Source organism: Caretta caretta, chromosome 6, assembly GCF_965140235.1.
Source record: "Caretta caretta isolate rCarCar2 chromosome 6, rCarCar1.hap1, whole genome shotgun sequence".
Taxonomy (NCBI): Eukaryota; Metazoa; Chordata; order Testudines; family Cheloniidae; genus Caretta; species Caretta caretta.
In genome coordinates, this window is record NC_134211.1 from 2,585,325 (window position 1) to 2,612,850 (window position 27,526).

The following is a 27,526-nucleotide window of genomic DNA, read 5'->3' on the forward strand; positions in this document are numbered from 1 at the left end:
TGCTTCAACGGTGTCACGCGGGAACGTCCCACCACGAGGCACCGGAGCCCGAGGCGGGTGGCGAGCGAGAGGGTGACCTCTTTCCTTAACAAGGGAAGTCCGTGAGCGCTTATTATTTTTAATGTGTAACTTCCTGTTGTAGGCAGCAAAGAACTGGAACTACTGAAAAAAAGATAATGGAATTTGTATAACACCCTCCCCATCCCCCCCATCCCCCCCCCACAAAAAAACTCTCCTTCTGAGTTGGGTTGGGCTTGTTTCAGGCCCTTTTTTTTTTCTCGTGAGACTTGGAGCTGGGACCCCTGGTTTCGGATCCCAGCTCTGGGAGGGGAGTGGGGGCTGGAGGGTTAGAACAGTGGGGGCTGGGAGCCAGGACTCCTGGGTTCTATCCCCTCAGCCTCTCGCAGGCACGTACTCCTGGCAGCTGTGCCCCCCGAGGTTGGGCCCACACTCCAGCGTGTAGGAAAACTTCAAGTGGCCATGTGCGAGGTGGCAGGTATGTCTGACATCCCTGCTGACCTGGAGGTCGGTGGAGCAGCTGTCCACGAGGTCATTCTCCCACAGGTCACTGTCCCACCCCTCCATTTCCATTTTGGGCCACGCCGGCAGCGTCACCCAAAGTCCAGGTCATTGAATCAGATGGGGTCGTTATCTTCCTCACCGTAGCCCGTCTGCAGCCGCTGGCCTTGGAACAAGAACCTGACGTAGGCGTCGGTGGCAGACGTGGGGTCCTCCACAGGTCTTCGGCCCACAGCAAGTGGACCTTCATTTGGGCCATGCCCCGCTCGTGTGAGCAGCATGTGGAGTCGGTGAGGCGGCTCATGGAGCAGTCGCATTTGCAGGGGTCCCAGGAGTAGGCTTTGCCCCCCTCGGGGAAGCTGAGGGCAACTCCTCCTCTGTCCCCGCTCAGCCACGTACTTCTTCGCTGCCTGCCTCAGTGTCTCCCGCCTGGGGTCGTCTGGCCCCACCAAGGTGTGGCTGGGCGTCGGAGAGTAGGAGACCAGGCTGGGGCTGGTTTTGAGGCTCTCCACCCAAGCCGAGAAGACCCCAGGTCGGCACGGTGCGGTGCTCCATGTAGGCCGCCTGGGAGCGCCACTTGTACCAGTGGCTGCTCCACTCACGGCCCGCAGAGTTTGAGGGAAGTGGCCCCAAGCCCAGGTTCAGTGAGAACTGTGAGACCAGGCACGCCTTGATGTCGGAAGCCGTCAGCCCATCCAGTACCGCCTGGCTAATGTAGTGGGTGCCATACATGGCCAGGAAGGGCTGGTATGCGGCTGAGTCATAGCTCGGTGGGAGGCGGCTCAGGGCCCGGGAGAAGTGGGGTGTCAGTGGGGGGGGGGGCTTGGGGGATCCTCAACCTGCCCAGAGGGGAAAGAGAGAGGAGTTAGGAGCCAACCAGAGAGACCCCTGGCACCTTCCCCCTGAACAAACTGGCCCCACCTTCCCAAGTGTCCTCCCTGTGGCATCCCTAGCAGTCAGTGCTGACCTTATCACCTCAATGCAGTGCTAGGGGGCACCGTGCTGCAGGGAGCGGGCCCGGCAGGGGGCGCTGGGCTGCAGAGAGCAGGGCAGGGGGCCAGCAGGGGGCGCTGGGCTGCAGGGAGCAGGGCAGGGGGCCGGCAGGGGGCGCTGGGCTGCAGGGAGCAGGGCAGGGGGCCGGCAGGGGGCGCTGGGCTGCAGGGAGCAGGGCAGGGGCCCGGCAGGGGGCGCTGGGCTGCAGGGAGCAGGGCAGGGGGCCGGCAGGGGGCGCTGGGCTGCAGGGAGCAGGGCAGGGGGCCGGCAGGGGGCGCTGGGCTGCAGGGAGCAGGGCAGGGGGCCGGCAGGGGGGGCGCTGGGCTGCAGGGAGCAGGGCAGGGGGCCGGCAGGGGGCGCTGGGCTCCAGAGAGCAGGGCAGGGGGCCGGCAGGGGGCGCTGGGCTCCAGAGAGCAGGGCAGGGGGCCGGCAGGGGGCGCTGGGCTCCAGAGAGCAGGGCAGGGGGCCGGCAGGGGGCGCTGGGCTCCAGAGAGCAGGGCAGGGGGCCGGCAGGGGGGGCGCTGGGCTGCAGGGAGCAGGGTGGGGGCCGGCAGGGGGGGCGCTGGGCTCCAGAGAGCAGGGCAGGGGCCCGGCAGGGGGCGCTGGGCTGCAGGGCAGGGGGCCGACAGGGGGCCTTGGGCTGCAGAGAGCAGGGCAGGGGGCCGGCAGGGGGCGCTGGGCTCCAGAGAGCAGGGCAGGGGGCCGGCAGGGGGCGCTGGGCTGCAGGGAGCAGAGCAGGGGGCCGGCAGGGGGCGCTGGGCTGCAGGGAGCAGGGCAGGGGGCCGGCAGGGGGCGCTGGGCCGGAGGGAGCAGGGCAGGGGGCCGGCAGGGGGCGCTGGGCTGCAGAGAGCAGGGCAGGGGGCCGGCAGGGGGCGCTGGGCTGCAGGGAGCAGGGCAGGGGGCCGGCAGGGGGCGCTGGGCTGCAGGGCAGGGGGCCGACAGGGGGCCTTGGGCTGCAGAGAGCAGGGCAGGGGGCCGGCAGGGGGCGCTGGGCTCCAGAGAGCAGGGCAGGGGGCCGGCAGGGGGCGCTGGGCTCCAGAGAGCAGGGCAGGGGGCCGGCAGGGGGCGCTGGGCTCCAGAGAGCAGGGCAGGGGGCCGGCAGGGGGCGCTGGGCTGCAGAGAGCAGGGCAGGGGGCCGGCAGGGGGCGCTGGGCTGCAGAGAGCAGGGCAGGGGGCCGGCAGGGGGCGCTGGGCTGCAGAGAGCAGGGCAGGGGGCCGGCAGGGGGCGCTGGGCTGCAGAGAGCAGGGCAGGGGGCCGGCAGGGGGCGTTGGGCTGCAGGGAGCAGGGTGGGGGCTAGCAGGGGGCGCTGCAGGAGATTCTCACCTGCAATACACTCAGGACACCTCGTGGCATATGAACATGTACCTGTCATGCAGCTCCTTCTGGTAGGCATAACCAGCGAGCCGGGATTGGGACACCCCCCCAGGGCCAGGACAGGGGACTCATCCGGCAGCCCCAGCTCCGCCTTCCAGTCATTTTTCACATCCGACGTTATTGCCCGGGCCACGTCCATGGCTGACGCTTCCCCCGAGCTGCTGAGGTCCCGGTTGCAGGACCCTCCAGTCAACCACAGCCAGAGGCACCCTCTGCAGCTCCCCCCGCCCCCGCAGCGGGTTCTGGCACAGGCTGCAGGTGCCGTTTGGGCGGCGGCATAATCTGGTGTCCACCAGGTAGGCCCCCGTCCACTCCAGTGTGGTGAAGTCGGTATCCTCCCCCACCAGATTGTGCACAGGCGCAGAGGCCGTGTTCTCACCGCACACCTCAGCTTTGCCTGTGTAGCAGTAGGGGGAGACCCCCTGGAGAAGGAAGAGGAGGAGGAGAGGGATGAAGGCAATGGATCTGGGCTTGGCTAGTGTGATGGGATCCCTCACCTGGTCTCTAAGTCTCCCTGGAGGGAGAAAACAGAGAGAGCCTTCATTAGCTACAATCCAGTGGCAGGCAGTTCCACAGGCACATCACATCCTAGCAGCATCACAGCAGCCTCTATGCTGCTGCAACCCTCCCTGGATCTGCGATGAGAGATCTGCAACACATCTACACTGTATCCTGCCCAACCTTGCCCTCCGAACCTAAAGGAGAATTGCTGCTGGGTGTGGACAGTATAGGGGCTATGACACACACAGGCTGGCATTTCTGATTCAGTCCACTAGGGTGCACTGGGTTTAGTTGTGTGTAGTAGGGGACCTGAGACATGTGGGTGGGTAGTTCACATTTCCTCCAACAGATGGAGGTGCAGACATGCACCTGCATGCTTGTGCACACCCCTGGCCCTCCCCTCATTATTACTGGAACTGAATCCCCCATGTGAGCTGCAGCCACTAGAGGGTGTCATTGCTCTCTCTCTCTCTCTCTCACACACACACACACAGTGCCTGATTCCCTCCAGCAGGGGGCAACAGGGACAGACAGACAGACACCCTTGTCCTGAATGCCCTTCTCATCTGACATCCTAAATTGCTGTATGTGCCAGGATTCCTTGCATGACACTGAGGTGCAGCCAGCTCTGGGGTGGGGCAGCTGGAGAACAGCCAGATTGTGATGCTGCATGGGGATGGCTCACCTGGCACTGAGGTGCAGCCAGCTCTGGGGTGGGGCATATGGATAACAGCTGCACAGACAACACCGCACAGGGACGGCTCTCCTGGCACTCAGATGCAGCTACCTCTGGGGTGGGGCAGCTGGATAACAGCCAAAAACAATAGCGCACAGGGATGGCTTGCCCAGTTCTGGGATGCAGCCAGCTCTGGGGTGGGGCAGCTGGAGAAGAGCCAGACACAATGCTGTATAGGGACGGCTCGCCCGGTGCTGGGATGCAACCCCCCTGGGGCAGGGCAGCTGGATAACAGCAGCACACACAACATTGCACAGGGACAGCTCGCCCAGCTCCTGGATGCAGCCACCTCTGGGGTGGGGCACCAGGGAACAGCCCCCCAGAGAGCCCTGGGAAGCACCAGCATGGGCACTGGGGTACAGTGCTCCCCCCGCCCACCTACACAGACCCCAGCATATCAGCCGCTCCCTCCCCCTGCACCCCAGCCTGGCTCTGGCCCCCCTGCCCATCCTGTCCCCCCGGGCTCCCTGCCCCCAGGTTACCTGTGCGAACAAAGAGGAGGGCTCCCGGCTGGGGATCAGGGCACATTCCCTGGCCACTGGCTGCTGCCTGCCCCCGCGGCTCCCGGTGCTGAGTGCTGGAGCCACAGAGTTTCCAGGGGCCGCCCCACCCATGCCAGGCACAGATGTCAGCACTGGGCTTGGCAACTGGGGAGAAAGAGGGACTTTCCCTGGACTGGAGCAAGGGGGAGATGGCTGGGGGGAAGGGCTGGATCCTGATCTCCCTGATCCCAGTGTCAATCCAAAGTGGGGTCTAGGGGCTGGGAACCAGGACTCCTGGGTTCTCTCCCCAGCTGGGAGTGGGGTTGAGTGGTTAGAGCAGGGGGGGCTGGGAGCCAGGGCTCCTGGGTTCTCACCCCAGCCCTGGGAGGGGAGTGGGGTTGAGCGGTTAGAGCAGGGGGGGACCTGGGAGTCAGGACTCCTGGGTTCTATTCAAAGCCAAGGACTTGCTGGGGAGACAGGCTGTCTTTGTGGGCGCTGGGGCACCCCCCAGAGGCAGTGCTGTGGCCCCTGCCCTAGACCCAGGCGGGGAAGTTTCAGGCAGGAATCCGAGCATGACACCAAAGCATCTGACTCATGGTTGCTTCAGCCAAAGGCTTGAATTTTATTTCGGGGCCCAGCCTGGGGGAGGGAGGAAGAAAATAAAATGAATGACACCAGGCGAAGCTCACCATGAGGGGCGGGGCCCCCAGTGATGGGCGGGGCTATATGGAGAGGGGGGGCCTCAGGACAGATGTGGGGAGGGGCGGGGACACGGGGTAGGGGGAGTGGGAGGGTTTAGGCATGGGGCTGCACTGAGCCTTTCTCCCGGCCTCTCCCCCACACCCACCTGGCTGTGTCAAGATCGGGAGGGACTGAGTCGTCCCGCCCCCCGTGTGTGTGCCAAGAACTGGGGGGACCCGAGCCCCCCCCTGCGCCCGTGTGTGTGCTGGGATGGGTGTGTGGGGTAAACCTGTCTCCTCGCCCTCCATGTGTGGGTTGGGGTCTGGGGTTCAGGAAGGAATTTTTCATTGATGGGGTGGGAGGGCCAGTAGGGATCGGGGGAAGAAATGGGGGAGGGGCACTGGGGGTAAGATAGGGGGTGAAGGAGGGACTTGAGGGTCAGTTGGGGGGGCTGAGGGCCCAGTGCTAGGGCGGGGGCAAAGGGGGATCCGCAGAGCGAGACACCAGGGCGGCTCAGTCAGCTCTCCATTTCCTTTATTGTGTGGGACGCTCACGCTCTCGCCCCTCCATTGCTACCCCCGGAGCCCCGTCACCCCCCATGAGAGAGAGCCCACCCAGCTCCTGGTGAAGTGAGGTCACGGCAGATGCCCCGGGGGAGAGGGAAGACCCCTGGCTGCGGGGGCGAGGTGGGGCGAATTGCTTGTCCTGGACCATCCCTCTGAGCTAACCCTGGGCTGCCCCATAGTTCCCGGGGCCCTGGGGGACATAGTCCAAGCAGTGGGGCCCGCCCAGGCTGGGACCACACACCAGGCTGTACCGGAAGTCCAGCCGGCCGTGGTTCAGGTAACAGACCTGGTGGCGACTCTCTCCAGAGCGCAGCGGCTCGTCGCACGTCCCTAGTAGGTCGTCGTCGTACTTGTTGTCCTCGTCCCAGACCTGGAGGCGGAGCTGGCTGGTCTCCGCCACCCGCACGTGCCCCAGGTCCAGGTGGACGTCCCAGACCGGGTTGTCGGTGTTCCACACGGTTGCCGTCCGCACCTCCCGGTCCTGGAAGTAGACCTTGACGTAGGCGTCTGTGCGGCTGGTGTAGTCGCCCCACAGGCCGCTGGCCCGCTCCACCGTCACCGTCAGCTTCCCCTGACCCCGCTCCCGCGAGCAGCACATGGTGTTGGTGGAGCCGTCCCCGGGGCAGACGCAGGAGCAGGAGTCATGGGCGCTGCGCTGGGTCCCCGGAGGGCAGCTGTGGGTGCAATTCCTCCACAGGGCCCTCTCGGCGATGTACTCACTCACCGCCCGCCTCAGCACCTCCCGCTTGGGGTTGTCCTGCCTCACCAAGTTGTGGATGGGGTGCAGTGAGTAGGACACCAGACCGGGGCTGGCTTTGAGGCTCTCCATCCAGGCCGAGAACACCCCGGCGTCCTGCCCCTCAGAGAACAGCAGGTCAGCGTGGCTGTGGCCGCCCGTCACCTCGGTGTGACGCTCGCTGTAGGTCTCGTGGAAGGTCCGCTTGAAGTTCTTCTTCTTCTTCTGCTCCTCACACTGGCTGAAGGCCGCCTGGGCCCTGCCTTTCCCGGCCCCAATGCTGGCAGAGGCCTCCAGGCTCAGACAGTCCTTGACCTCATCAGCTGTCACCCCATCCAGCGCTGCCTCACAGACCCTCACGGCCGTCACATCCCGCACCCGGCCCCCCAGCTGCAGCTGGGACACATAGTGGGTGCCGTAGGTGTTGATCAGCTGACGGTACTCGAGCCGCGAGCTGCGGGTGTAATCCTCCGGGAGGTCCCTCAAGGCCCGGATGAAATGTCTGGTGAGAGGAGGTTTGTGGGTAATGCGGAACCTGGGAGAGAGAAATGGCCACCATGTGACGTACTGTTGGACATCGGCAACTTGTAGGGGTAGAGCTCAGTGTTCTAGATCCACAGACTCTAAGTCCAGAAGGGACCCTTCTGGTCATCTAGTCTGACCTCCTGGATAACACAGGCCAGAGAACTGCCCTGAATTGATTCCCGTTCGAACTAGAGCAGGTCTTCTAAGAAAAAACATCCATCTCAATTTAAAAATTGGCCATGATGGAGAATCCACTGCAGCCCTTGGTAAATCGTTCCAGTGATTAATCCTGTCACTGTTACAAATTCACACCTTATTTCCTGTCTGAATTTGTCTAGCTTCAACTTCCAGCCACGGGATCATGTTAGACCTCCCTCTGCTAGACTGAAGAGCTCATGACCAAGGGTTTGCTTCCCATGGTAATTTAGTCTTATATGTTGCCTGCACCTTTACTGAATTGATGCGAGATTCAATTACTTTTATACAGGTTACACAGGATGCTTGGAGTACATACTAGTGTATTTTATGCGCTTGTGATCTCATTGCTTGTAACTGCCCCCTTCCCTCCCCCCCCGCCCATGGCCTATGATCATGCTCCTGGCAGCCTGACTCAGGTTCCCCTCTTGGCCTGTTCAAGATACTCAACGAGCACCTCTGTCCATTCACATCCCTTCTCCGGTTGGGTTTCAGTCCATGAACAAATATTCAAAATAAAGTTTCAAGTCGGTTCAAAAGTCCACACAACCAAGTTTTCTCTTCCTCTTCCCAGGCCTACCAGGCCAGAATCTGAGCATTTTCCCACTTGCTGTTGCCTCCGGCTTCTCATTATACAACCACCCCCCTGATCTCTCCCAGATGTGGCTCCTGCTTTTCTCTGGGTTGGTTTGCCCCAGAGCCAACCGGTTACACCATGTTATTGCCTTATATGAAAGATTTAAGCTGGCTAAACCAATGCCTAGGAGGAATCCTGTCTTCTGTCAACATTACAGACCTCATATGCCAAACTAGATAACACCGTTGGCCATAAAACAGCCCTATGCAGCTTATAACATAAGAGCGGCCATACTGGGTCAGACCAAAGGTCCATCTAGCCCAGTGTCCTGTCTTCCGACAGTGGCCAATGACAGGTGCCCCAGAGAGAATGAACAGGGCAATTTTGAGTGATCCATCCCTAGTCGTCTAGTCCCAGCTTCTTGCAGCTGGAGGTTTAGGGACACCCAGAGCATGGGGTTAAGTCTCTGCCCATCTTGGCTAATAACCACGGATGGACCTACTCTCCATGAACTTATCTAATATATTTTGAATGCTGTTATACCTTCGGCCTTCACAACATCCCCTGGCAATGAGTTCCACAGTACGAGTCCTGTACATTGCGTGAAGAAATACTTCCTTTTGTTTGTTTGAAACCTGCTGCCTGTTAATTTCCTCGGGTGACCCCCTGGTTCCTGTATTATGTGAAGGGGTAAATAACTCTTCCCCATTCGCTTTCTCCACGCCTGTCATGATTCTATAGACCTCTGTCATATCCACCCCACCCTTAGTCGTCTCTTTTCTGAGCTGACGAGTCTTTTTAATCCCTCCTCCTATGGAAGCTCCCCCTGGGCCATTTCCGTTTGTAAGAAATCTTTTTTGAGATGGGGCAACCAGAACGACACTCAGCATTCAAGGGATGGGCGTACCATGGATTTATATAGTGGCTTTGGGATATTTTCTGTTTTATTAGCTATTCCTTTCCTAGTGCTTCCTGACATCTTAGACTATTTGCTGTTAGTCTACGTTGTGGAAGAAGTAAGTACATTTTTGCAAATGTGCACCCTCACCTTGAGGGCGCCCCCTCATGCCTGGCCACGGTGTTGCAAGGGACTTTGCCTCTGGGGGCTAATTTTTCAGCCGCAGTGATATATCACAGCTGGTCTCTTCCCCGGACATCCTCTCTGGGTCTTCTGTGATTCAGCTCTCCGTCCAAATCCCCTTGCAGGGTTCAGCTCTAGGGGCTCCACCTCAGTTCATCCCCCTTGTCCGGGTACTGACCGACATTGGGCTTTTCCCTTCTGGGTGTCCAAGTACCACTTAAACTAGCCTTCTGGCTTTCATGGACTTCTATCACATGTGGGTACTCACCACCCCTGGCTCAGGGCTCGGCTCGGCTCGGCTCGGCTCCTCTCCTCTCCTCTCCAAGAGGTAACCCTGCTCCTACAGCTCTGCTTTCTGGCCACCACCACTTCCAAACAACTGGATCTTCTTCCTCATCAGGAACTCACCCTCATTCCTCTATCTTGGGTCTCTCCTTCCACTAGGTTCCCAGCTCTGTTTAAGTAGTGTCCTCCCTGCTTCACCACCACAGTTGAAGTCAGTCCTCCTAATCAAGCCCCAGGACACCCAGCAGGTGTTACTAGTTAGCCCTGATCTTGCCAGCTCATCAACTGAGGACTAGCTGCTAAATCACAGGCAAAACTGAGCCCAGCTTGCTTCAAAGGGCAGGCCAGCTGGTGACAGTACTTTGGGGGTTCATGCTCTGCATAGGAGAGTTGATATAAATCTTTAAGTGCTGGTCGTAAACATGCTCAGAGGCACATTGTAGATCTAAAAGTCTTTTGCTCCATGGGTAAACTAGCTAGCAATTATGTTATCTGTGACTATGCTATGGAGAGCCACAAACAATCTCATCAAAGTGAAGATTTCTTTAACCTGAAACTTTGCTAGAAAAAAACTTGGTGTCAAACCACCCCACAAGGGAATCTAGGAAAGTCCCTATTAAAATAAAAACCTTTAAAAAGCTTGCACCATGGACCTATCTTTGTTGGTTCAGCTTGAAGGAGAACATAGATGGTTGGGAAATGTTCTCCAGAAGATTGGTCACACTTATGTTTCCTGCTGAAAATCTTCCTATTCCTTAAATGCTTAAAGATGGCCAAGGCTGATGTGTATTTGTAAATGTTTTGTTGCTACACCCACACATTTGTGTCATAAGTTCATGACAGAGTTGTTAGGTGAATAGCAAGACAGTTTGAGTAGTAATCATGTAACAAGATCCAATGGCTGGAAGTTGAAGCTACACAAAAGGAGACTGAAAATAAGGTATACACTTTCGATAGTGAGGGGAAACAATCTTTGGAACTTCTACTAATCACTCTCCGCTGAAACTTCACAAGCAACCAATGACTGACCTTCCTCCTCACTGCCAGCCTTCACCCACACCAACCACTAACCTTGCCCTCACTCTCAGCCTTCACCGACACCCAACCCCTCACCTTCCCCCTCACCCCCAGCCTTCACCAGCACCAACCCCAACCTTCCTCCTCACCCCCAGTCTTCACCGACACTCAACCCCTGACCTTCCCCCTCACCCTCAGACTTCACCCACACGAACCACTAACCTTGCCCCTCACTCTCAGCCTTCACCGACACCCAACCCCTCACTTTCCCCCTCACCCCCAGCCTTCACCAGCACCAACCCCAACCTTCCTCCTCACCCCCAGCCTTCACCAGCACCAACCCCAACCTTCCTCCTCACCCCCAGCCTTCACCAGCACCAACCCCTGACCTTCCCCCTCACCCCCAGTCTTCACCGACACTCAACCCCTGACCTTCCCCCTCACCCCCAGCCTTCACCGACACTCAACCCCTGACCTTTCCCCTCACCCCCAGCCTTCACCAGCACCAACTCCAACCTTCCTCCTCACCCCCAGCCTTCACCAGCACCAACCCCAACCTTCCTCCTCACCCGCAGCCTTCACCAGCACCAACCCCTGACCTTCCTCCTCACCCCCAGCCTTCACCGACACTCAACCCCTGACCATCCCCCTCACCCCCAGCCTTCATTGACACTCAACCCCTGACCTTCCCCCTCACCCCTGCCTTCACCAGCACCAATCCCTGACCTTCCCCCTCACCCCCAGCCTTCACCGACACTCAACCCCTGACCTTCCCCGTTATCCCCAGCCTTCACCGACACCCAACCCCTGACCTTCCCCGTCACCCCTAGCCTTCACCGACACCCAACACCTGACCTTCCCCCTCACACTTAGCCTTCACCAGCACCAACCCCGGACCTGCCCCCTCACCCCCAGACTTCACCGACACCCAACCCCTGACCTTCCTGCTCACCCTCAGCCTTCACCAACATCAACCCCGGACCTTCCTGCTCACCCTCAGCCTTCACCAACATCAACCCCGGACCTTCCTCCTCACCCCCAGCCTTCACCAGCACCAACCCCAACCTTCCTCCTCACCCCCAGCGTTCACCAGCACCAACCCCAACCTTCCTCCTCACCCCCAGCCTTCACCAGCACCAAACCCTGACCTTCCCCCTCACCCCCAGCCTTCACCAGCACCAATCCCTGACCTTCCCCCTCACCCCCAGCCTTCACCGACACTCAACCCCTGACCATCCCCCTCACCCCCAGCCTTCATTGACACTCAACCCCTGACCTTCCCCGTCATCCCCAGCCTTCACCGACACCCAACCCCTGACCTTCCCCGTCACCCCCAGCCTTCACCGACACCCAACACCTGACCTTCCTGCTCACCCCCAGTCTTCACCAGCACCAACCCCGGACCTTCCCCCTCACTCCCAGACTTCACCGACACCCAACCCCTGACCTTCCTGCTCACCCCCAGTCTTCACCAGCACCAACCCCGGACCTTCCCCCTCACCCCCAGACTTCACCGACACCCAACCCCGGACCTTCCTCCTCACCCCCAGCCTTCACCAGCACCAACCCCAACCTTCCTCCTCACCCCCAGCCTTCACCAGCACCAACCCCAACCTTCCTCCTCACCCCCAGCCTTCACCAGCACCAACCCCAACCTTCCTCCTCACCCCCAGCCTTCACCAGCACCAACCCCTGACCTTCCCCCTCACCCCCAGCCTTCACCAGCACCAATCCCTGACCTTCCCCGTCATCCCCAGCCTTCACCGACACCCAACCCCTGACCTTCCCCGTCACCCCCAGCCTTCACCGACACCCAACACCTGACCTTCCTGCTCACCCCCAGTCTTCACCAGCACCAACCCCGGACCTTCCCCCTCACTCCCAGACTTCACCGACACCCAACCCCTGACCTTCCTGCTCACCCCCAGTCTTCACCAGCACCAACCCCGGACCTTCCTGCTCACCCTCAGCCTTCACCAACATCAACCCCGGACCTTCCTCCTCACCCCCAGCCTTCACCAGCACCAACCCCAACCTTCCTCCTCACCCCCTGCCTTCACCAGCACCAACCCCTGACCTTCCCCCTCACCCCCAGCCTTCACCAGCACCAATCTCTGACCTTCCCCCTCACCCCCAGCCTTCACCGACACTCAACCCCTGACCATCCCCCTCACCCCCAGCCTTCATTGACACTCAACCCCTGACCTTCCCCCTCACCCCAGCCTTCACCAGCACCAATCCCTGACCTTCCCCCTCACCCCCAGCCTTCACCGACACTCAACCCCTGACCTTCCCCGTCACCCCCAGCCTTCACCGACACCCAACACCTGACCTTCCCCCTCACACTTAGCCTTCACCAGCACGAACCCCGGACCTTCCCCCTTACCCCCAGACTTCACCGACACCCAACCCCTGACCTTCCTGCTCACCCCCAGTCTTCACCAGCACCAACCCCGGACCTTCCTGCTCACCCTCAGCCTTCACCAACATCAACCCCGGACCTTCCTCCTCACCCTCAGCTTTCAGCAGCACCCAACTGCTCACCTTCCCCCTCACTCCCAGCCTTCACCAGCACCAACTCCTGACCTTCCCCCTCACCCCCAGCCTTCACCAGCACCAATCCTTGACCTTCAATCTCACCCCCAGCCTTCAGCAGCACCCAACCCCTGACTTTCACTCTCACCCCCAGCCTTTTCCAGCACCCAACCCCAACCTTCTCCCTCATCCCCAGCCTTCACCCGCATCCAACCCCTGTGTGACATTGCACCCCATAATGCTTTATAGAAATATGCTTATGAATGTAAATATGACATAACTGGAACATGTTTTATGCTAGATATGCCATGTAACATATCTTTGCAAAGGTTATGATGTACTGGATATATTCATCCTATTCATATGAATGCATCATTTTTATGTCTGAAGTTATGAGCGTTGGCTCTATGCTTGTATTTAAAGTGTTTGCTGTAGGAAGCACCTAAGGCAGATTTAGTTGACATAGTGTGAAGGGGTTATTCAAGTAATGGGGAGCATTTAGCTAACAATGGACCTTGAGAGATGCCAATCCACACCTGAGCTTTCCTGGGAATGTTCAAACAAACATGTAAACAATGGCGTCGGCCTGAAAAAGCTGAATCATCCATAGACTTGCCCAGGTGGCTACAGACTCCATCTTGTTGTTGTGATTTTGCACAGGAGAACAAAGGGGTTTCCACCCACAAGAGAGAGAATATAAAAGGCCCTGGAAACCCCTCCCTTTTGTCTTCAGCTGGCTCAAAAGATAGCCTCTCCACCCCCAAGAGATACCTGAAAGAACCTGGAACAAAGAACAGTAACTACAGGGATGTGAGTGATTGCTGGACCCAGACTAGGAAGGAGTCTAGTCTGTGAAATAAGCTTATTGGAACACCTCTGAGGGTGAGATTTACCTGCATTTAGTTTCCCACTGTATTAGGCTTAGACTTGCATGTTTTTGTTTTATTTTGATTGGTAATTTACTTTGTTTTGTCTGTTATTACTTGGAACCACTTAAATCCTACTTTTTATATTTAATAAAATCACTCTTTGCTTCTTAATTAAGCCAGAGCAAGTAATTTATACTTGGGGGAGAAAACAGCTGTGCATGTCTCTCTATCAGTGTTACAGAGGGCAAACTATTTATGAGTTTAACCTGTATAAGCTTTATACAGAGTAAAACAGATTTATTTGGGGTTTGGATCCCATTGGGAACTGGGTGTCTTGATGCTAGAGACAGGAGCACTTTTAAAGCCATTTTTAGTTAACCCTGCAGTTTTTGGGGGATGTGGTTCAGACCAGATGTGTCTGGCTCAAGAAGACAGGATACTGAAGTCCCAAGGTGCCAGGGAAAATGGGCTCAGAAGTACTCTCAGCACATCAGGTGGCTGTCCCAAGGGGGTCTCTTTGACCCAAGCCATCACACCTTGACCTTCCCCCTCACCCCCAGCCTTCAGGAACAACCAACCCCTGACCTTGCCCCTCGCCCTCTGACTTTAAAAGCACCAACCACTGACCTCCCCCCTCACCCCCAGCCTTCACCTGTACCCAACCCCTGACCTTCCCCCTCAGCCCCAGCCTTCACTGGCACCCAACACATAACTTCTAATCTTCATGCTAACCACTACCTCTAGTCTTCTTCTCCCTCCTGCCCCTCCCCTGCCCCTTACGTATAGTATGCGCAGGACACCTCATGGCTGGTGAAACTGTATTTGTCTTGCTGAGACTTCTCCGTGCTGAACTCTGCCAGTTTGGAGTGCGAGCCGGCCAGCGTCACCTGGGTGTTGGCGCTGGGCTTCACCTCCACTTCCAGCCCCACCTTCCAGTCATTCTGTACCACGGCGTTCGCCGCACGGACCATGCCCATGGCCGACTCCTTCACAGCGCTGGAGAGTTTCCTGCGGCATGAAACCTTCTCCCTCCAGTCCGCCGCAGCCAGCGGCAGCCTCTGCAGCTGCCCCTCCAGCAGCGAGTTCTGGCACAGGGTGCAGGTCCCATCCGGGCGCTGCCAGTGGCTGGTGTCCACCAAGTAGGCCCCTTTCCTACCCAGTGTGGTGACGTCGATGCCCTCTCCTACCAGATTGTGCCCAGGCACAAAAGCCGTGTGCTCCTCGCACTCCTCAGCTGTGCCCGTGTGACAATGGGTGGAGACCCCAGGGAGGAGAATGAGTAGGAGGAGGGGGAAGAAGGAGCTGGGTCTGGGCATGGCCGAGAGGGGATGTCAGTCTCTGAATGACCCTGCAGGGAGAATCACGGAGAGATTCTGCATTAATAACAATCCTGTGGCTGGCAGTTCCACACATTAACATGCTGTTAAAGTTACATCCACACTGGGCTCCTCAAAGCAGGGCCCAAATACCAGTGAAATTGGGAGTCTGGGTGCCTTGCACTTCTCCTATATCCATAGTTAACACCTTTTCTTTTAGGTGCACTGCAGTTAGTTTAGACCCATGGGTCCAGCGAGCCTGCTATCCTGCCCCTCCCTGCCACCCTTGATCAGACCCATGGTCCCATGTAGCCCAGTATCCTGCCCCCTCCCTGCCACCCTGGATCAGACCCATGGGTCCAGCTAGCCTGGTATCCTGCCCTCCCACATACTCTCTACCAGGGGGGTGGGACTATGCCCCAACATGATTTGTGGGTCACAGGGGCTGTTGTTGAAGGAGTGAAAATCTCTCTGACACAGGATGTCTCAGAACATGAAACTGAAACTTAGAGTGAAGCTGGAGAGGGGCGGGGGTGGGATGTCACCCCAGCTTGTGTGTGTATGTGTTTCCACTCGTCACATACGGGCTAGAGCTCTGACCCGTGGAAGGGAAAGAGGAATCTCAACCCACGGCCCGCTGCTCGCCCTGCACTGAGCTCCCCACAACCAGCTCTGCTGGTGCCCCTCAACCCCAACCCACAGCCCCCTGCTAACGCAGAACGGGGTTCCCCCCACCCCCACAGCTCTGCGGGTGCCCATCAATTTTGAAGTTCCTTTCAGTGTGATAAACAGTCATATAAGACGATTAGATAGATAGATAGATAGATAGATAGATAGATAGATAGATAGATAGATAGATAGAACTTCACATCTTAAACTCTTCCTACCTCTGGGGTCTAGATCTGGTAGAAAGAAACAATCTGACAGATCTCAAAGTGAAGCTTTCTACATCCCCAGTTAGTACTAATGAGAAAGGCTTGATGTTTGGGGGGAAGGGGAGATGGAAGTCAGGGCACCTGGATTCTTGTCCTGGCTGTTGGAGGGGAGTGGGATCAAGTGGGTTAGAGCCGGGGAGGGGGGAAGACCTGGGAGCCAGGGATCCTGGATTCTATCCCCAGCTCCAGGAGGGGCCTGGGAGCCCAGAGATTCTCCCTCCACCATTCACTCACCTGCTGGGGGTGACTGTCCCGGGGCTGGCAGGGCCGATGAGAAAGGCCCAGGCTTGGATGGAGGTGCAGCTCTGACTGGCGCGGCAGCGGGTGTGGCAGGGAGCTCTGGGATCTCCCCCCACTCCCCCATCACTGACGTCGCAGGCGCTCTCTCCCTGCCCCAGCACCGTGCAGCTGCAGCGAGGGGCGGGGGGAAGCCTGTGGTCAGAACCGCTCTTCCTGCCGCTAGAAGAGCAGCGCTGCCCGATGCTGCATCTTGAGTCAGAGGGGCTACATGTGCGAGGCAGGGGGGCCATCACTCTAGGGGAGGGGGCTACAGGAATCCCGTCCCCGTTCTGCCACATCTCCCAGGCCCCCTTTTCTCCTGGCCTCTGCCCCATGATTCCACCCGACTGCTTCCCAGCAGGAGCATTCTGCTCTGGGGTGGGCTACGCCCCAGCTCCATCCTGGTCTGCACCGCTTGGCTCCCAGTTCCCCAACTGGCCTCTGTGACCTTAGCATTCGGCCACAGTTTGCACCTCCCTTGGAGCAGAAGTAGCTTGCAGGTGGGACCATTCTGCCCTGCGGTCTCCTGCCTCCCAGCCCCATCCTGGCCTGGCCTTTGTGGCTCCCCACTTCCTGATCCGGGCTCTGGGATGAATGTTTGCACCCCTTTCCACTACCACAACTGGGCCATGGTTCAAGCTACGAGATGCCTGTGTTGGCCCTTGTGTCTCGTAAGTGTCGCCACGTCCTTGATCTCCCCCCCACTCCCTAATCTCTGCTGTACCACCAGCCACTGGGCTCCCATTTCCACCCAGCCCGCTGCCCCCTATCAGCTTGTAATATTGCCCTGGGCACTGCAGAAACTTGCTGATTTTATGCTCCTCATCTCCCAGTGTGAAGGCACCAGGGCAGGGGGAGGGCTAGGGGGCAGCAGGATGGAGGTGGGCTGTGCCAGCTAGGACCATGTACCCTAAAAGGAGCTTGCTCTGAAGCCACTGGGTGTGTGGTGGGGCGGGAGGAGGCTATGGAAAGATCCTCTTCAGTCCACCATGCGTCTCAACCACACTCCCGCCGGCTCTCCGGAGCTGCCCCATCTCTCAGGCTATAACCACGAGGCGGGTATAGTTTAGAAACTATAACCACGAGGGGGGTATAGTTTCACATTCCCATCTAGAACATGCAATATAATAAGGGGCCACTGAAATTGCTCAGTGGAACCAATGGAGGGCAGTGCCATGTGGACAGAATCCGTGGCTGGGTCTGGTCACTAAGAGGAAGTGAGAAGCCACCCACAACCCGTGGCTTGCAAGACATAGTCCCCCAGATGGTGGGTTTTATAGCCAGCGACACCAGTGGGAGCTTTGTCCATGCTGGCTGTGACTGGTTTCCCTGTAGAAGCCGCTGGGCCCCCCTAGTTGCCTCACAGAGTTGTGGATTTGATTATGTTTAACGACCACCGAAGGGTCATTTTCTGGAGTTTCTCATGGTCAGAATCAGACCCAGCATACAGTGCTGTGTCCTTTACACTGTGGCTGTTGGGGAAAATGGCAGGAAACCCCACCAACCTGCAGGAGATCCTGGGCCCACCTAGCCCAGTATCCTGTCCCCACCCTTTTGCCCTGCATCAGGCTCATGGGCCCATCTAGCCTGGTATCCCGCCTCCTCCCTAAAACTCTGGAACAAACCCCAGGCCCATCTACTCTGGTATCCTGTCCCCTTCCTTCTGCCCCAGATGCTTTGACCACCTCACCCCTCTGTTTGCGTCCCTCTCGTTACTAACCATAAGGAATGCTGGGTTAAATGTAGATTTGAATTGTGTTTCACTTGGGTTGGAACTGTACAGCAATCCTGGCTGTGGGGCAGGAAAGGGTGACAGCTCTGCATCCTGTCAGGGTAGCAGGCTCGGACTGGGAGGGGACAGTAAATGTGTGAATTTGCCCCAGCATCACTGGTCAGGAAAATCACATTTGAATATTAACTGCTTGGCTCTGCTGGTGCCTCTCAATCCCCACCCGTAGAAAGGTGACCAGATGTCCCGATTTGATAGGGACAGTCCAGATATTTGGGGATTTTTTTTATATGGGCTCCTATTACTCCCCACCCCCTGTCCCGATTTTTCACACGTGCTGTCTGGTCACCTTAACCCATAGCCCCCTGCTAGCCCAGCCCTGGCGTTCCACCCCCCTCCCCCCGCTCTGCCAGTGCGCCTCAGTCCCAACCTGCTGCCCCACTGCTTTGTTGAGAATAGAAAATCAAACAGCCTGCAATTGCAAGATGCCTCTGATATGAAAGATATCAACCGTGTAAATTAATTGTCAAAAGCTGATTGGCAACGTGGTCTAGGGGATAGAGCATTGGATTGAGAGCCAGGACTCATAAGAACATAAGAATGGCCAGACTGGGTCAGACCAAAGGTCCATCCAGCCCAGTATCCTGTCTACCAACAGTGGCCAATGCCAGGTGCCCCAGAGGGCATGAACTTAACAGGTAATGATCTCTCTCCAGCCATCCATCTCCACCCTCTGACAGACAGAGGCTTGGGACACCATTCCTTATCCATCCTGGCTAATAGCCATTAACGGATTTAACCTCCATGAATTTATCCAGTTCTCTTTTAATCCCTGTTATAGTCCTAGCCTTCACAACCTCCTCAGGCAAGGAGTTCCACAGGTTGACTGTGCGCTGTGTGAAGAAGAACTTCCTTTTATTTGTTTTAAACCTGTTGCCCGTTAATTTCATTTGGTGGCCCCTAATTCTTCTATTATGGGGACAAGTAAATAACTTTTCCTTCTTCACTTTCTCCACACCACTCATGAATTCATATACCTCTATCATATCCCCACTCAGTCTCCTCTTTTCCTAGCTGAAAAGTCCTAGTCTCTTTAATCTCTCCTCATATGGGACCCGTTCCAAACCCCTAATCATTTTAGTTGCCCTTCTCTGAACCTTTTCTCATGCCAGTATAGGCTTTTTGAGATGAGGAGACCACATCTGTATGCAGTATTCAAGATGTGGGCATACCATGGATTTATATAAGGGCAATAAGATATTCTCCGTCTTATTCTCTATCCCTTTTTTAATGATTCCTAACATCCTGTTTGCTTTTTTGACTGCTACTGCAAACTGTGTGGACGTCTTCAGAGAACTATCCACGATGACTCCAAGATCTCTTTCCTGATTTGTTGTAGCTAAGTTAGCCCCCATCGTATTGTAGGTATAGTTGGGGTTATTTTTTCCAATGTGCATTACTTTACATTTATCCACTGTGACGGGGCAAGACCAGATGGCTATAGAAAAGTAGTGGGAGATAGATATATTAGCTCCAGGCTAAACAAATCCCTGGTACCAGGATAAGTGAAATGGCAGCTGCTCCAGGTCAATTAAGACACCTGGGGCCAATTAAGAACTTTCCAGAAGGCAGGGAGAATGCTAGGTTGATTGGGACACCTGAAGCCAATCAGGGGCTGGCTGAAACTAGTTAAAAGCCTCCCAGTTAGTCAGGTGGGTGCGCATGTCAGGAGCTGTGGGAGGAAGTTGTGCTGTTGGAGAGACTGAGCAGTACACGCCTATCAGGCACAAGGAAGGAGGCCCTGAGGTAAGGGTGAAGTGGAGCTTGAGGAAGTGAGGGCTGCTGTGGGGGAAGTAGCCCAGGGAATTGTACATGTCATGTTTCTAAAAGTTCAGCTACCATAGCTGATACTATTAGGGTCCCTGGCCTGGAGCCCGGAGTAGAGGGTGGGCCCGGGCTCCCCCCCTTTGCCCCCTGATTAATCACTGAGACTGGGAGACAACAGAGACTGTGCAAGGAAGGATAACTTCTCCTCACCTCCCTTGCTGGCTTATGATGAAAATGGCTCAGTAGACTGTGACCCTTGTCTCCAGATAGAGAAGGGTTACATGGAGGGTCACAGTGAGCCTCTGAGGCTAGTGAAATCCACCAGGAAACGCGGGACCCATGGAGGCAAGGACAGATCTTTGTCACACCACATTAAATTTCATTTGCCATTTTGTTGCCCAATCACTTAGTTTTGTGAGATCTTTTTGAAGTTCTTCACAGTCTGCTTTGGCCTTAACTATCTTTAGCAGTTTAGTATCGTCTGCAAACTTTGCCACCTCACTGTTCACCCCTTTCTCCAGATCATTTATGAATAAGTTGAATAGGATTGGTCCTAGGACTGACCCTTGGGGAACACCACTAGTTACCCCTCCCCATTCTGAAAATTTACCATTTATTCCTACCCTTTGTTCCCTGTCTTTTAACCAGTTCTAAATGCATGAAAGGATCTTCCCTCTTATCCCAGGAAAACTTAATTTATGTAAGAGCCTTTGGTGAGGGACCTTGTCAAAGGCTTTCTGGAAATCCAATTACACTATGTCCACTGGATCCCCCTTGTCCACATGTTTGTTGACCCCCTCAAAGAACTCTAATAGATTAGTAAGACAGTAAGATTAGTAAGTTTCTCCCTTTACAGAAACCATGTTGACTTTTGCACAATAATTTATGTTCTTCTACATGTCTGACAATTTTATTCTTTAATATTGTTTCAATTAATTTGCCAAGTACTGACGTTAGACTTACCAGTCTGCAATTGCCAGGATCACCTCTAGAGCCCGTTTTAAATATTGGCGTTACATTAGCTATCTTCCAGTCACTGGGTACAGAAGCTGATTTAAAGGACAGGTTACAAACCATAGTTAATAGTTCCGCAACTTCACATTTGAGTTCTTTTAGAACTCTTGGGCAAATGCCATCTGGTCCCGGTGACTTGTTACTGTTCAGTTTATCAATTAATTCCAAAACCTCCTCTAATGACACTTCAATCTGTGACAATTCCTCAGATTTGTCATCTACAAAGGATGGTTCAGGTTTGGGAATCTCCCTAACATCCTCAGCCATGAAGACTGAAGCAAAGAATTCATTTAGTTTCTCCGCACTGACTTTGTCGTCTTTAAATGCTCCTTTTGTATCTCGATCGTCCAGGGGCCCCACTGGTTGTTTAGCAAGCTTCCTGCTTCTGATGTACTTAAAAAACATTTTGTTATTACCTTTTGAATTTTTGGCTAGCTGTTCTTCAAACTCCTTTTTGGCTTTTATTTTTACTTGCTGACACTTAATTTGGCAGTGTTTATGCTCCTTTCTATTTATCTCACTAGGATTTGACTTCCACTTTTTCAAAGATGCCTTTTTATCTCTCACTGCTTTTTTTACGGGGTTGTTAAGCCATGGTGGCTCTTTTTTAGTTCTTTGACTGTGTTTTTTAATTTGGGGTATACATTTAAGTTGGGCCTCTATTATGGTGTCTTTGAAAAGTGTCCATGCAGCTTGCAGGGATTTCACTCTAGTCACTGTTTCAGAGTAGCAGCCATGTTAGTCTGTATCCACAAAAAGAACAGGAGGACTTGTGGCACCTTAGAGACTAACAAATTTATTTGCGCATAAGCTTTCGTGAGCTACAGCTCACTTCATACCTTTTAATTTCTGTTTAACTAATCTCCTCATTTTTGCAAAGTTCCCCTTTCTGAAATTAAATGCCACAGTGTTAGGCTGCTCAGGTGTTCTTCCCACCACAGGAATGTTAAATGTTATTATATTATGGTCACTATTTCCAAGCCAAGTGGGGTCGAGTGGGTTAAAGGGGGGGGGCTGGGGACCAGGATGCCTGGGTGTGACTCTCTGTATCTCGGGGGAACAGTCTGCACCCCCATATGCAGGCTTATAATATGATTGTGTGGTATCCAATGCAAAATTTGTCATGTCGGGTGTCTTCGGAATGCTCTTGATGCACCGAGCATTGTTGTTATCGTACTGTTATAGGTTGTAATTTCATGTATATAGTTATGAGGCTAAAAATGTGTCCTCATGGCTTAAAACAAGCCCAGTAAAAACTCTCCAGGAACAGAGGGGCAGTTCACACCTCATCAGGGCATTTATGGGACAAACCCAGCCCAGCCTCTCAGGAACAAAGGACACTGGCCTAGGCAGCAAGAAAGGATCTGCTGGACTCTCGAGTGAGTCACCTCCCTTCCCTTGGTCAGTTTGGGATTATGATGAGGTAATGCTCAGCTGACTCTGAAGGGGGGGTGCAAAGCCAAGGGATGAAAGGACATGATAAAAGGGAGAGACGTTTGTCATACTGGCTCTCTCTTCCACCTACATCTACAGACACCACCACAAAGGGACTGAAGCGCTGATCAAAGGGGAGAGCCTGGCTGAAAAGCAACCAGCCAGCCTGTGGTGAGAAGCATCTAAGTTTATAAGAGCACTGAAGGTGTTAAGATCAGCTTAGAATGCGTTTTGCTTTTATTTCATTTGACCAAATCTGATTTCTTGTGCTTTGACGTTTTATCACATAAAAAATCTACTTTTTGTAGTTAATAAATTTGTTTGTTTATTCTACCCGAAGCAGTGTGTTTGGTTTGAAGCATGTCAGAGATTCCCCTTGGGATAACAAGACTGGTAAATATCAATTTCTTTGTTAAATTGATGAACTCATATAAACTTGCAGCATCCAGCGGGCATAACTGGACACTGCAAGATGGAGGTTCCTAGGGTTGTGTCTGGGACCGGAGATAGTGGCTAGTGCCATTTGGTTGCACAATCCAAGCAGCGGCTGGCCAGAAGTGCTCGCTCATGTAGCTGGGAGCAGCTTACATGCCAGAGGCTGTGCATGAACAGCCCAGGAGTGGGGGTTCTCACAGCAGAGCAGGGAAAGGCTGGCTCCCAGAGTCGAGGATTGGCGTGACCTAGCAGATCACCAGTCCAGATAACACCAGGGGAATGTCACACCAGGTTCTATCCACAGCCCTGGGAGTAGAGTGGGGTCTGGAGGGTGAGAGCAGTGGGGGGACTGGGAGCCCTGATCTTGGTTGAGGTCTGTGCGATGCCCACTGTGATGGGGACTCCAATCTCAGTTGGGGTCTAATAAGTGCCTGGCGCAATGGGGTCCGCAGTCTTGGGTGGGGTGGGGGCGGGCGGGGGGCTTGTGCACTGCCTAGAGTGATGGAGGCCCTGATCTCAGTTGGGGTCTAAGCATTGCCCAGCGTGATGGGTTCCTCTGATGATGGCCACAGTCTGAGCACACCCACCCATCACTCATCTGTCTCAGGAGCTGAGCTGTTCTGCCATGACTCCTACCGGCGGCCAGGGCTGGGCTGTGTCTCTGTTCAGAGAGACACACTTTGAAGATGGATCAAGGCACCAGAAAAAGTCTCCGGAGGTTCTTCTCACTGTCTCACCCCAGCTGGGCGTGAAGCTGTGGCTGGCAAATATTCCACCACCGGGGTGGATCAAACGCGCCTCCCGTGGGTCCCCATCCAGGGTGTGAGGAGATAGACAGGGTGCAGGGGAACCTGTAGTGAGAGAAGCCCTGAACAGGGGCATTGGGGGGAAGCACTGTCTGCTGGGGGAAATTTGCCCCCTGCTGAGCCCCTATCCTGCAGCATAACACCCCCTAGTGCCGCACTGTAGCCAGCACCTAGTGCCTCAGGGACCCCAGTGTAAATGTGGAGCAACCACACTGATGCCAATGGAACCAGGCCTGGATTCTGATCCCTGGGTAAATCTGGATCAAGCCCAATGCCCTGGCCCTGTGGGGCAGGCTGTGGTGGGAGTGGGGACATGGGGCACTGAGGGCAGGGGTGGAAGGGAGATGGCCCTGGGCTGCTGTAGAGCAGGTCTGAGGTTTCCTTCTCTCTCTGTTCTCCCGTGTTTTGTTCTATCCATGCTTTCATCCCCTGGGACTCCAACCCCAGGGTCCCACAGCCCCCATGATAGCCCCTGTGTGCCCCCCATCAGAGGATTCTGTCACTCCAACCCACTGCTGATATGACCCCATCCCCCTGCACCCCCATTATCTTGCCAGAGGTCCTCCCACTGCCTAAACTTCACATTTATCTTGCCAGGGGTCACCTCACTGCCTGAACCCCCCATTATTCTGCCAGGGGTCCCCCTCACTCCATCCCAGGCTGCCCCCTGCTTTTCTCTCTCCTGATCCCCCATGCATTTACAAGCTGGGGGTGGAGGTATGCTACTCTGTACCTCAAAATAACACCTGGGAACCACTGTGTTATGACTGAGAGGTTTTGTACAATACATGCTTTGTGAGATATCATTGAAGAAGTCATGATCTGTTGAACATGAATATCCTGTTGAACGGTGAGTGCTATCATTGTAAGTGAGGTTATCAAGTGTTGCTATGTTTGTTTTTGAAACATGTGGTAAATGGGAAACGCCTTTCAGTGGCAAAAAAGGCATAACAAACAAGACACATTTATATGAGAATGGGCCAGACCCCTGGTGATTGCCCATCAAGAAGAATCCAGACTCCCAGTGACATCACCACTTGGCCTCTCTCCTCCCCCATCTCAACATCGTTGGGAAGACAAAGACTTTGAACTGGGGAGATTGGTCCCAGGCTGAGAAGGGAATCCAGCCTGTGTACAGAGAACTGTCAACTGCCTGGAACACCCAGTGGGGTGAGAAAAGTTCTTGGATTCAAATCTTCTAAGTTTAACAGACTAAGCAATTTAGACTGCAATTCTATTTTTATTTATTGTTTAACCAACTTTGACCTCTGTGTCTAACATTTCTAATCACCTAAAATCTATCTTTCTGTAGTTAATAAACTGACTTTAACATTTTATCCTTACCCGTGAGTTTGCCTAGAGGGTTTGGGGAATCGGCTCAAGTTACAAAGGCTGGCGCATGTCCACTTTCCTTTGACAAAGTGGCGAACAAATTAATGAGCTTGAATTGTTCAAGAGAATTTCTTGAGCCATGTAAAATGGTACATTTCTGTGGTGCAAGGCTGGGGAGATTTGCTGGTGTCTGTCTCTGTCTAATTAGAGTATTTATGCAATTTAGCTGGGTGTCCCCTTGCCTATTGTTGGCAGAGTGACCTCAGCCCCTGAAGGGGTTTTGCTGCTTGTGACTGGCAAAGCATTGTTAGTGTTAAGGAAAAGTTAGCACATGTGACTCCATTTTGGTTTGGGGCTCACCATTGTTTAAATGCCAGCACATCATACACCAGGAGAAGTGATCCTTAGATACTGAATCCCTGTGAAAATCCTCCTCCTTGTCTCCAGCCTGCCTTGACTCCCAGTATCTGTTTTTCGTCAGTCTCTAACTCCCTGTCTCTTGGCCTTGATGTGAGGCCTCCCATCCTGATAATAAAAGTTCCTGATGCATGGCTTTAGGACCAAGCTGTGTAATTAACATACTGGTATAGCATGAGGAATGCACCAAGCAGGGATAGGTGGTAGATAAGAAAAGGGTTTGTTTATTGGCTAAGGTTTCCGATGCACGAGGGCAACATACTTTGCTAAAAAGTATATAACCTTTGTATAATCTGTATTCAGGGTCCCCTCCTGGCTAGCAGGGGGTCACCACGCTCGAGCGCAATAAACTTGGTGTTTTGTGGGAACTCTGCAGCTGTGGACTTTGTTTCTGTGCCTCAGCCTAGATTCGAACTGTGCGTGACCTATCAGGTATAATTCGCAGCATTGGTGTGCGTGTCCTACAAGGTGTAATTCGTAACATTAGAGACAGCCCAGGTTGGAGAGTTAAGGGGGCACAGTGGCACCCCAGTTTGAGTTTCTACCTTGGGGATCCAGTCACAGGAGGCCTATCAGAGGCATGGGGAATAAACTGCTTTGGGGTTTGCTTTCCCTGCCAGCTTAAAGTATGGCCCAGGGCGCTGCAGCAACTAGCTGATTCATACTCTACCTCTCCTAGCCCCAGGGCACTGGGGTATGGGGAAGGGCTAGGGCCAGGGGGCAGTGGACTGAAGGTGGGCCATGCCAGATAGGGCCATTTACTCTGCAGGGACTTGCTCTGAAGCCACTGGGTGTGCGGCAGGGCAGAAGAAGGCTATGGAAAGATCCTCTCCTCTCCACCATGCATCACAGCAGCACTCCCGGAGCCGCCCCATCTCTCAGCCTCTGCACCAGGATCCCAGGCTTCATTCCAGGGGCAGATCAGGAGCTTATCCCCCAGCTCCCTAGCTAACACCTTCCATGCTGTCTCAGAACTGACCTGCAAGACGGATTTAGCTGATCAACCGGCTCCGGGCTGCACGAGTCCAGGATGCCACCTGCTGGCGGGAATTGCAGCTGCACCATTGGAGGAGGACTATTACTCTAATTCCCCAGTGCCCGCAGCCAGCCATGTCATGGGGCCAGATCAGAACCAGCGCTGCCTAGAGGGGAAAGGCCCCATGTCCCATTCCCCAGCCTCCTGAGCCAGCCAATCCCCCTGCCCTAGAGCCAGATCAGAGTAGAATCCCCTTAGAAGGATACTTTCTCATATCCCCTCATGGATCTCTTGGCAATAGCAGTGTCTTGCAAAAATCATCTGTGGGATATTAATACCCCCTAATAATACTGCCCATCTCCCTGTGTTTCTTTCCCACCCACCCCACTCTGTGCCCGACAGAAGCCATTTGCTTTGACTGGAGTTAGCCACATTACACTCTATTCGCTGTTTCAGCAAATTCATCCAGCTGTCTAGCTCCCCTGTCTTGCCATACCTCACTCCCCTCTAGCCCAGAGCTCCCTCGACTGTTCCCAAGAGTGTATTGCAGCCACTCATTTCTACTCTACATCTGGGTCCAGCCCACTGGGGTTAGAAGAATGACAAGGCTTTCTGCTTACAAATTTGCTTTCACAAATGTTTATTGAAGCAGGGAGATACACTTGCAAGAATTCAGAGAGCTGGAATCATCCCAGAAGCAAATCATTTTGCAGTGGTGCTGCAAATCTGCATGTCAGTTTTCCAGGCTGGAGATATTTAACTTGCAGTCAGTAGGGTTCAGAGTTAACCCCCCTCCATCAGTGAGGTACAGCATGGAGCTATTGATCTATGCTCTCAAGAGATGCAGATAGGGGTGAGACAGGAAGAATCTTCAATCCACGAATTAGGGAGAATTTGCTTAGGAAACAGTCCCCTAATGAATCCTCCCCCCGGGACCCCGGCTCATCTGCTGGGTGTTTAGAACCATGCCCACCCTGGAATATTTTAGGGTTTCTACAGGGGGTTTATCACTGAAGCTGCAATAGGACAGGCCTGAGTTGTGCACCTTATCCCCTCCTGTAGAGACAATCAATTTTCAAATGGATACACTAGGCAGATAAATACAGTTCGTGGATGGACACATGGGGCAGTGGATTGGTTGCCCGGCCTGCACATATTAGCTGACTGGTTGGTTGGATGCACTTAGGACATTCATTGGTTGGTTGGTTGCACTGGCTACACATATTGGTTGGTTGGTTGGCTGGATGTACTTAAGATCTAAGTTGGTTGGTTGGCTACACTGGATGCACTAGATCAGTAGTTCTCAACCGGTGGCCCGTGAGTCACTTGTGCCTCAATCAGCACACAGCTGCA

At 54.7% G+C, this 27,526-nt stretch overlaps 1 protein-coding gene and 1 pseudogene across 1 annotated transcript; both read right to left on the bottom strand.

Annotated features, from left to right (window-relative positions):
• Positions 1 to 393: 393 nt before the first annotated feature.
• Positions 394 to 4,652, bottom strand: LOC125637842 (perforin-1-like; annotated as a pseudogene).
• Positions 4,653 to 5,804: 1,152 nt separating this feature from the next.
• LOC125638098 (perforin-1) lies at positions 5,805 to 16,272 on the bottom strand. Its single transcript, XM_048853390.2, has 3 exons — positions 16,159 to 16,272; positions 14,454 to 15,021; positions 5,805 to 7,124 (listed from the first exon to the last, which is right to left on the bottom strand). Exons 2-3 carry the CDS (start codon positions 14,987 to 14,989, stop codon positions 6,011 to 6,013), a joined length of 1,650 nt encoding a protein of 549 aa, XP_048709347.2. The 5' UTR covers positions 14,990 to 15,021; positions 16,159 to 16,272; the 3' UTR covers positions 5,805 to 6,010.
• Between the last annotated feature and the right edge of the window lie 11,254 nt (positions 16,273 to 27,526).

Coding starts and splice junctions, on each gene's coding strand:
- LOC125638098 (XM_048853390.2), bottom strand. CDS start 14,989: ATGCCCAGACCCAGCTCCTTCTTCCCCCTCCTCCTACTCATTCTCCTC. Junction 7,125..14,453: donor GTGTCCTGCGCATACTATAC/GTAAGGGGCAGG, acceptor TCTCTCTCCCAG/GTTCCGCATTACCCACAAAC.